Here is a 10,476-nt window from a genome sequence, read left to right as displayed (position 1 = left end):
GTTCTTATGTAGACAGTAAAATATATTTATGATTTATCTCCACCTTGTGTTGCCTGTCATAGTTGAATATTTTAATAATTCGACTCAGCAGATACAGGAGGCTTATTGAAATGTATTTTAGTCATTTTCACCTGTATCCTGAGATATCGAAATGGTTAAAATTAGGTGCCGGACTTGCTTCTCCATACAAATCACAATACTTGTGGAAACCTATTATTTTATTTACTCATGTTGCCCTGAACAGTTTTGTGAGAATGAATTTTTACTATTTTTAGGCCACGTGTATAAAAACTTGGTATTTATACTGCTGAGCCATGTTAACACTGAATATTACTTCAATATTGCTACAATTGCCTTAGTTCTTATGTAAACAGTAAAAGATATTTAGGATTTATCTCCACCTTGTGTTGCCTGTCATAGTAGAATATTTTATATAATGGATACAGGAGGCTCATTGCAATGCATTTTTTGTCATTCTCACCTATATCCAAAAGTATCAAATCAGTTAAAACTAGGTTCCTGACTAGCTTGTTATGACATTCTCACCTATTGTCGCATGGCCTAGACTCGCCTGAGAGAGGTTGTCCAATTTATTCTGGCTGACCACATAACATATACTGAAGGTTGTACAAAAGATTTCTTTTATTGTTGAAAAATAAATTAATATACTTTGTTATAATATTGTTTTGTGAGGATCAGCATGGAAAGTAATACAGAAAGTAGATCAGCATACATGAAGACCTCAATGGAAGAACGATCAATGTCACATTTTTTCAAAATTCTAGATTTATGTTCTCTTAATAGTTCTGGCCACAAAGTTGTGCCACCCCAAACTATGTCTACCGCCTCTTTGTTGATCACATTTCCAGGTAACATCCTTATTAACCAATAGCTAAAAAGTTTCTATGATATAAGTTGTAATTCTTTCTAAAAAAAGTTTGTAAACTTTAAAATGGCTATATCTCAATTTTGAGCAATTGTGACATTGATCATTCTTCCGTTGAGGTCTTCAAATGTAAATCATGGCATTTTATTCCCCACAAAGACTTCCGTCAGAGTCATCGTCGTCCTCGTCATCATCAGATACATCTAAGTCCTGGCATAGTGACACGGCTAGCTGCATATCCTAACAATAAAATAATTCAATGAATGAAATAGACAGGTTGAGTTTTCTCGATCCAGCCAGGTAAATCATCATTCATGGCATCAAATAATACTGGACGTTTCTTGAATCTACCATTTTCTGCAATATGAAATGTTGTTGCTGACTGGCAAACAGTGATTGGCAAAAGCTTGATCACTATTGCGATACTGTTCTTCCTCAATTTAATAGTACGTACCTCAACTTCCTCAGAGAAGAAAACAGAGGATTTTTCGACCATGTTTTGAAAAAATATGGCCTCTTCTCCCTTGCATGTATCAAGTTGCTGGACTGAAAATGAAGAGAACCAAATTAGCCAGAAATCTGAACTCAGAATTCAACTAAATACTTAAAAAGTATCTTATGTTTAAACGTGATGTTGTAGACAATTTGTTATAGAATGGACCTGCTAAAAACCACTAAGACATCACTATTGATACTATATCATGCATATTAAGCATCTACAAACACGATAAGAAACTCACATATTGTTCTTATCATCGTATGCATTTCCTGCTCTAAAATAGGGATTTCTTCTAGAGTTCACTGCCACAATTGATAGCTCTCCACTGCCTTAAGAACATCCTGTGAGAAGGTTATATCTGAAACATTAAAATGTGACATCAGCATGGCCTGTTAATATAGGGTTTTCATGTGTAAAAATTGAACAAGGAATGTCTAGATTTGTTGCGGGTACTTGATATTTCATGAAAAAACTTACCTCCACGGACAACTGCCGATGGGAATAACCCTGACTTCAAACAGCTTTGCAGCTCATCTGTTGTTGTTTCTGGATGGAGGTTGCTGTACTCTAAAGACTTTTTCTTATAGCTGCAATGGTTTGCACGCAGGCACGATCTTAATTTCTGTGCAAATTTTCCACTCTCTGTTAATATAAACAGCAATTACATTTTCGATAACACAATACATAGAAAACATTTCAACTTTGATAGTTTTTTCAGAGAGATCACCTGACAAACCTACCTGATTTCTTAAGAACATCTTCTTTCCGCAGGATATTGACTCTTAGGTCTTCTAAGACACCTTGTATGTCATCTGGTTCTGAAAAATAACACAATGTATCAATCACAACATTCTAATCATATATCTATATGCATATTTCTCAAAGTATGCATGTGTGTCATTCCGGCTATAGCAATTATTATAACTGCCATTATTAAAATAGCTACAGCTGGAAAATGCTGACGCAACATCATGGCATACCGTCATTAGAAGCCTAGCGCTTATTAGAAGGCTTTATTGAATTTTTCAGTGGCAGTGTGCCAGGCTAATAGCAAAGTGGCAGGCAACTCTCATCACTCCTCATTGTTTATAAGCTGATTTTTAATACCCGGGCAACGCCAGGGGCACAGCTAGTTGTTACTATAAACTAATATGAGCATCTTTTACTATAAAACGTAAATCTCGACATTTCATCTTTGCATCAGAGCCTCATTATACTCATATTATTATGATCATTATCATGAAATACAAATCATGCACTGCTAATTGACACAGAAAAGCAATCATTTATTCTCTAAGCATGCGGAAATAGTATAAGTAAAAAACTCACTTGGTGGCGGCTTGGCAACAAGGATTGCTCTGGCCTCAAGTTCAGCTAAAGTTAACCCAAATGAGTGGCAGTGTGCATCCACTTGTGCCTCTAGAATGGGTAGTTGTTTCTTGGTCTAAAACGAGACGTACTCGGCACTATAATTCTTCACTTGTTGTATAACTGCAATGAAGCCAATTATTTATTGAGAAAACTTGGCTTTTTGTCAATAGTTAAAACAAATTGAACCTAGGGAACAGTACGATTTCATCCTCTGATTGCTGTTTCTACATACTTTGGAAAGAGATGTAAATATCTGTTTGGGCAGATTGACAAACTTTCGAAGATTCCAAAAAGCTGCCCCTTGCTCCAAGCGTCTCCGTCTACCTTGAAACAAGAGAGTAAATTGGGAAGTCATACCATTGACAAGTTGGCACTTGTGAGATTATATAACTTTCATTGTCATGACTTAGATAGGCGCCAAAGTCACCAATGTATATTGTCATTAACCAAGTTATAAAACATATCACAGTGGTACACTACATTTAACATTGTCAAATGCAAAGCTAATAACTTACCAGATAGGTCTTAACTATCGGGTAAGTTATTAGCTTACCCGATAGTTAAGGCCTAAAAAATACCTCCCTTGACAATATATAAAATAGTGCTCACTGAATAAACTCACCATCTGATGTCATGTGTCTTGTTAATTTTCCCAATCGAAACACGTAGCTATTAACAAGTTCTGCAGTCTCCCCAGATCAGATGTAATACCTCGCCATCTAAGGATGAGATAAAACTGACGGAATCTAACAGACTTTTGAGGCTTAGAGATGGTGAGAAGTGCTGCAAGAGTGAAGCATTTGATTCCGTCAGTTTTTATTGAAGCACTCAGAAGAAAACTAAAGTTGAAGTAAGCTCTTCCCTCAACGTCAACAGGCCAAAATCCATACTGGACCAGCTGTTGAGGCTCCCGCCAACAAGACCACGAACATGCTTCACAGACCATAACGTCTATTTTTGACTGATCATCCCTGAAAAATTAGTTCATTTTTACAAACACAAAAAAACATTAGCCTATACTAGTACATCTAACCTAGAGTAGCCTATGTTAGTACAGGTAACCTAGGGTAGCCTATACTAATATAGGTAGCCTAGAATAGCCTATGTTAGTACAGGTAATCTAGAGTAACCTATGTTAGTACAAGTAACCTAGGGTAGCCTATACTAGTACATCTAACCTAGAGTAGCCTATGTTAGTACAAGTAACCTAGGGTAGCCTATACTAATATAGGTAACCTAGTGTAGCCTATGTTAGTACAGATAACCTAGAGTAGCCTATGTTAGTACAGATAACCTAGGGCAGCCTATGTTAGTACAAGTAAGCCAGGGTAGCCTATGTTAGTACAGATAACCTAGAGTAGCCTATGTTAGTACAGCTAGCCTAGGGTACTAACATTGTACTAACTAGCTAATTTTCCTTAAAACTCAAACATTTTGATATAAAATTTACCACAATGATTACCTGACAGATACTTGTCCACCTCACTTTCAAACTGCCCTTTGACTTTGGTCAACATGTCCCTGTGTCTCTTTCTGGTCTTGGAAGAGTCTGGAACAATAACAATATCTATAGCTTAAGTGGAGAGTAAAAACAGTTTTTCAACGCAGCCATTGGAGTTGTCTGTAGATCCAGCAGAAGCTTTGACCGGGGAAGCCAAGGTTATTTTTCAGCTCCTCATGATAATAATCGTTAGTAATCGTTGTTCCAGGCTTTAAAGTAGATGTTTGGGCCGGAAATATTTTTTTGTAGATTCACTGCTGCACATGACGGAGGTCTAGTCCTTTGAGAAAGTGGAGTTATTGGCTAACTTTTTGAACTAAACATGGCTTGAGACCTACCCTCACAGTCAAGGGTAGGCAGCTCAACATACCGTAAAACCTCTAATAGAACGGCATGGCGCTCTTCTTTTAAGGTGGCAGTCAATTGGAGGCGGCGTTAAAATATAGGCTGGCGGTGTATGTTTCAAATGGCTCGTCAAAATTTTCGGAAGGCAAATTTAGCACTAGTGTGGGCGAAACAAATGTCGCCTACATTTTGCTCTCTTTTTCCAGTGTAGCGATATTAAACCTTTTGGATGCAATAAATCTGCTAACTTGCCTCTAATTTGTCAAAGATCGCTTAATAAATGTACTTCGAGAACATACAAAACTAACTTTTATGTGCAATAGAAGTGGAGTTACGAGCATCGATCTATCGTAAGCCGTGTTAAGATAGCTGCATGGACGCAATTAATTAAATAACATGCTATAGACCTGCATATTAATAAATTATTCAATAACAATCTATCAAATGATACAAATATTTATGAACAAGTGACATAAACGAATTATACTTATATTACATGCAGAAACAAAAATTAACGTTTTTAACACAAAAATATTTCCATCGTTTGCTCGGATAGCTGCGTTCTGATTGTTGCTTTTGATGGAACGAACATATTTTAGTTGTCCAATACCTTCTACAATATCTTCTGACCTCAACTCTTCTTTTGCACTGCTGAACTAGTCGATACTAACATCCCAACAACTTTTTATCATATTTTTAACGCGCTGCATTAAGCACGAACACAACGCGTAAAATTTGCTTAGTAAACGTAATCTTAGATCGAAGTAGCTCGGCCGCATCAAACAAGGAACAACTATTAGCTTGAGACAGTAATTATTTCTATAGCGTTGCATTGAAAGTTCATCTACTATTGTAAATTTAAGCCGTTTTTATATGAAGACTTCTTCGAAGTAGAAAAAACTCGTTAAACAGATAACTACTTCTAGCCTGAGATCGTTATTGATTATTTCTATGGTGTAGTGTTCAAAGTTTTAACGAAAAAAGTCACGAAAAGCTTTGAAATTGAATAATGAGAGAATTAATTATTATTGATACAAACGATTCATTATTAATACATTTTTGTGGACACTTTTCTACTGATCAGTTAATATTATGGCTCGTGAAGATCAAATGAGGTCAAAGTGGCGGTCAAATGGAGGTGACGTTCAATTGGAGAGTGGCGGTCTATTTTTCAATCTTTTTCTCAGGGTGACGGTCAATTGGAGATGGCGTTCAAATAAAGGTGGCGTTCAAATAGAGGCAGCGTTCAATTAGAGGTTTTACGGCAACTTATGAAAAATGTTGAATATCAGTTTGCATGTGTACCACTGATTTCGATGGATTAAAACTTCTGTCAAAAAGTACATTATTACCTGGGTCACTCAAAATACTTGATGCTAATCTTTTGTAGCGACAGGCAAGCTCCTCCATCTTCCGCTCCTGTGGTGTTATATCGCCTAGAAAAGAATACCAAAAATTAACTAATTTACATTTTCACTGGTACGAAAACTACAAAAAAAGCAAAATAATTATTTTTGCTGTACTGGGACTGGACACTGGGACTGGACACTGGATTTTTTGGTTTTCTGTACTGTGAACCCTGAACGAATGCAACCAACTGGACCGTATTGCAAATGCCAACATATGTAGTTATTACCTTCTCCAATCTTGGAATATTCCTCTCCTAGCTGTTAAATCTGAGCCTCACTCTTCTTCAAGTCTCCACACATCACCACAAACTGCTCCTCCATTTCCTTAATTTCTCTCTTCATCTGCAAAATACAAGTATTGGTTGAACCTTCCCATTGGTTAGCCTGATTGAGTTATGAGTCCAGATGCAAGCTTCTGCCGATCATGCCTGGCATCAAGGTAATTTGTTCTGTTTCCCCCGGATGAAGATATGGTTCACAGCAATTATTTCAATCAGTAACAAATTCAGATACGGAACTTCTTCCACTTATCATTTTCTAGACATGAAATAGAAGTGTTAGTAACCAATACTCTTCTTTAGACGCAAAGCTCATACCACAAAATTCTGTTTACCAAATTACTAAGTCTCAAATGAAATACACCTTGTTACCTTGCTCAACTGTGCTGCAATCCAAACTGGAAGTTCCGAAAGCTTGCGGCTATTCCAGAACTTAGCACTCCGAGTTATCCTCTCCCTACGCACTATTGCAGACAATGAAAAGATAGGTATCCAAACATACACCACATCATCATAACAACAGAAATGGGTCTCAGTTTGCATGTATTGAGAGGTCAAGCAGTTCATTGTCTAATTACTCGGTCTATTGAGAGAAGTTGCTGGCCTCCTTCCCCCCATTCCAGTCTCACCCGCAGTCAATGTTATACATCAGTGTAGGTCAAAATTGGTAATCACGAAAGTCCCAGACACCTGACCAGACACAATTCATAGACACATGAGAATCTGCTATCAAAATAACATGATGCTTACTCTCACATCGGTAAGAGATTCAGGTCAACTATCATCCACAATTAACCATAATCTTATGCCAAAACAACACCCACCTCACTTTGAGTCAACCAAAATGGCATTTCTCAAATGTGTGACAGAGAAAAGGTGAACACCTCTGGTGCTTAGGGCAGTAATTGTCAGTTTGACATTTGAGTTGCCTGAATTTGTCACGGGTCATGGGTCGAGTTAGACAATATGAAGTCCCTTGCCTGATAATATAGCTTGTCTGGGAATGTTGAGTGGGTGAATGGTTGGTGAAACCCATGTCGGACAATGGTCAGTGCTAGCAATGCCAACTGTTTGAATAACTTATGCGGAATTCATCAAATGGTCAGTCATGGGATGCTACAAAACACACCTGCAGAATGAGAGTTTCGAGTGACAGGACCTAAACGTGAAAGGTAACTGTTAGCTTGTTCACAGGTTTCTCCAGTTGAGCTCCCAGCTCCCTTTACCACCTTACCACTCCATTTCATCTGAAAATACAATTGTTATAAAAATGTGATTCACTAACTGACATCGCTAAGGCCTGAGCCAACCACTGTGGGGGGATGGGAGAGAGTCTGGTGGCATTGTAACATTTGTTGAAGTGAAAGTGGTTTTCCGCTTTGCCTGTGCCAAAATCTTACATCAGTAGTTTATTTATGACTAAGCAAAAAAGAACTTTTTTCATGCAGGTTTTTGGAAGCACCGTACAAATGTCTGAGTATTTATTCTAAGTTATCTACTAAATTTAGAAATCAGGATTTCCTACTTGAGGTTAAACTTAAAATTATGCCAACAAGGGCTTTGGCAAAACTTGATGAATTATTGCTATATTATACTGTATAACAACAATAATCACCTGACATGACCACTTGTGTGATTTAGCATGCATTACAGATAACATTGGAGTTTGCTTTTTGGCTGTTTCCCCATCAAACTTCTGGAGCCAGGGGTAATACCTACATGCAACATCATAGGCAAAGAACTGTGCTGTTGGAAACTGTTTCTATAGAACAAAGTAAAAACAATGAATTGCACCATGAACCATAAGATATTTCATGTTTAAAGCAAAAAGTTAGGAAAATGGCAGTACCTTCAATTTGCTTGGATTTCACAACAAAAATGTGTTTTTTTATGATCATGGCATGTTAAACTTTTGATTTGCAGCGTTAGGAGAGAGTTCTTTTTACATATAGATGAAATACAAACTGATACCTGAAGTATCTATGGATACTGGAATATCTCTCCTCTCTTCATGTCCAGTCCTTTCAAGATAAACATGTGTCGACATGTTGCTAGCATGAGACCGGTCTCATCTTTAGAAGAATGGGTCTTTCCCCCGACTTGAGCATTTTTCAACTTTGTGTCCCCACATGAATCGTCAACAACCTTTCAAGAAAAACGTGATTGATGTGCTTATTTACAGTAGGAGGCCTGGAAGGAACACACCGATTATTAAAAAATTTAGTATCTGAAAATGATTGTATCAAAGTTAGGAATAACTGTGTGCTCTTTCACAAGCTATTACCAATTTTAGATCAAATCCCAATGTCTTGTGTTGTACCTTCATATGAAAGATACAATCAACTCAAATTTCAATATGCAATTTGCATCTTCAGTGGTGCTAAGAAATTGTAGGCGAGCTCATTCATCCGTAGCCTTGCTGAAACATCCGGCAATGGTGTCCAGTAATATAATACATTGTTAAAGTTCAATTGAAACACGCCATACCAGTAGAGCTTTAACTTATCTTGGGAGGGAGATTCAAAACTCAACAAATTATTGCTGTAAATATTGGGTATGCTGCTAGCAGTTTATGCATAACATCTATACCGATGCAACACCACAGGTCTTCTGCTATTTAATCCAACTAACAGCTAAATATTTGTGCAACCAAATAGTCTAACACATCTAAGATGTGATTTGACTGTTGCAATTGGGATGAACTATCTTTTATGGTACTCATGAGACAGAAAGTTAGTGCTAAGTATGAACCAAATGGAGCCATCAAATTTTAATTCACCTCTTGAACAGCTGTGCCTGATTTACTGCCTCTGAGTTTATCAACCTCTTTGTCAACATCAGTAGAGTCTAATATGAGCTCAGACTTATAATCAATCTCAGTCACCCTAAAAATTATAAATAACACTGCTTATAGGTGCTACTTGAAAGACAATCACAAGCGCCATACATCAATATTCTTTGGAAATTCGGGCAGTATAGGAGTACTTACCCTCCTGCTTTATTATAGCGGTATAGCTTAGAGTTACCATCAACGTTAATGGTGTGTGGCTTTGTGCTACAGGCTGGACACTGTATAAGATTATGTTCCTCACTCATTGCTAGTTCCTCCAACCTCTTCCACTCCCTCATGACACAATCGATAACTTCAGGCCTTACGTTGTACATCTGTAAATAAATATGAAGTGCGAAATACATTGTGATCATCACCAATGTTAATATTAGTTTGAAGCTTGAAGACTACCCCAAGTAGCTCAGAAATTGCCAGAAGTGTAATAATAGCATAGTTTAGGTAGTATTTAGGTGAGTTATACATCTTTTGCTTTGCATCATTTATTAAAAATCAGAAGCTGTGAGATAAAATCCTCATCTGATATTTTGGAAAAAAGCTGTACACATTATTGAGTGTTCATATTAGCTTGTGTGCCAAATGTGAAAATGCTTCCCTTCCCAATTGAAAGCGTTTTGGGGTACACCCTTTGCAGATACTGACATCATGCACTTGGTTAGAGATTTGTAACTGATAAGTAAACAGACATTCATTTTCAAAACTATACACACTTAGAAAATGAAGGGGTGAGGTTGTTTGTGATCATGAGTTTAATTAGCGTGTGAAGTTTACTACACACCTACACAAAAGAAAGATCCATGAACCAGCAAATTACTCACATACCTGAAAACTCTTCTTCGTGTTGAAGTTAACTGCGCTGGCTATAGTTGCATAACTCACTAAAGCATTGAAGTTAGTCATAGCAGACAACAAATTCAAAACTTCAAATGAGAAGAAAACAAATTTATCTGGAGATAAAGGAAACAATCCGAGGTGCATTAACTGTATTGGGTCTTCCCTGATTCCGCATGTCAGACAAACATAACAGGATAGATGCCTGAAACCTAAAATCAGAATGTATTGCTTATTTTTAGAAAGAAGACTTTGATATTATTTGGTTGGTCACAATTATACACATGACCTGTCATTCAATTGATAAAAAAGAGATGAAAGGAACAAAAACTGTGTGGTAAAACATGACACGACTAAACAAACATCATACTTTGAGCCTTGTGACTCTCGGAGCATCAAAAACTCAGGTATGTGGATTGACTGGGCCGTTAACCACAATCAAAAGACACCTGGCAATATACTATGTATCCACAAGAGGCTCTGGCACGGAGGGGAGTCCAACCCTCAC

General features: G+C 37.3%; 1 protein-coding gene across 3 annotated transcripts; it reads right to left on the bottom strand.

The window, feature by feature from the left end:
- Window positions 1-772: 772 nt before the first annotated feature.
- On the bottom strand, window positions 773-9,998 carry LOC137398707 (uncharacterized). Of its 3 annotated transcripts, XM_068084892.1 has the most exons (18): window positions 9,960-9,998; window positions 9,279-9,454; window positions 9,069-9,174; window positions 8,261-8,434; window positions 7,905-8,004; window positions 7,419-7,536; window positions 6,662-6,753; window positions 6,239-6,353; window positions 5,955-6,038; window positions 4,219-4,305; window positions 3,379-3,727; window positions 2,989-3,080; window positions 2,715-2,829; window positions 2,126-2,203; window positions 1,863-2,027; window positions 1,627-1,743; window positions 1,341-1,432; window positions 773-1,126 (listed from the first exon to the last, which is right to left on the bottom strand). In XM_068084892.1, the coding sequence occupies exons 11-16, from the start codon at window positions 3,389-3,391 to the stop codon at window positions 1,685-1,687; spliced, it is 522 nt and encodes a 173-aa protein (XP_067940993.1). In that variant the 5' UTR covers window positions 3,392-3,727; window positions 4,219-4,305; window positions 5,955-6,038; window positions 6,239-6,353; window positions 6,662-6,753; window positions 7,419-7,536; window positions 7,905-8,004; window positions 8,261-8,434; window positions 9,069-9,174; window positions 9,279-9,454; window positions 9,960-9,998; the 3' UTR covers window positions 773-1,126; window positions 1,341-1,432; window positions 1,627-1,684. The 3 variants fall into 3 exon arrangements, with proteins under 3 accessions (XP_067940993.1, XP_067940994.1, XP_067940995.1); XM_068084893.1 differs by lacking the exon at window positions 9,960-9,998 and having other exon boundaries at window positions 9,069-9,290; XM_068084894.1 differs by lacking the exons at window positions 773-1,126; window positions 1,341-1,432; window positions 1,627-1,743; ... (3 more) ...; window positions 2,989-3,080; window positions 9,960-9,998 and having other exon boundaries at window positions 3,393-3,727; window positions 9,279-9,567.
- Between the last annotated feature and the right edge of the window lie 478 nt (window positions 9,999-10,476).

Source organism: Watersipora subatra, chromosome 6 (genome assembly GCF_963576615.1).
Source record: "Watersipora subatra chromosome 6, tzWatSuba1.1, whole genome shotgun sequence".
Taxonomy (NCBI): Eukaryota; Metazoa; Bryozoa; class Gymnolaemata; order Cheilostomatida; family Watersiporidae; genus Watersipora; species Watersipora subatra.
This window is presented reverse-complemented; position numbering and strand designations above follow the sequence as displayed.

Coding starts and splice junctions, on each gene's coding strand:
- LOC137398707 (XM_068084892.1), bottom strand. Junction 2,204..2,714: donor TGTTGCCAAGCCGCCACCAA/GTGAGTTTTTTA, acceptor GTTATTTTTCAG/AACCAGATGACATACAAGGT. Junction 1,744..1,862: donor ATCGGCAGTTGTCCGTGGAG/GTAAGTTTTTTC, acceptor TTAATGTTTCAG/ATATAACCTTCTCACAGGAT.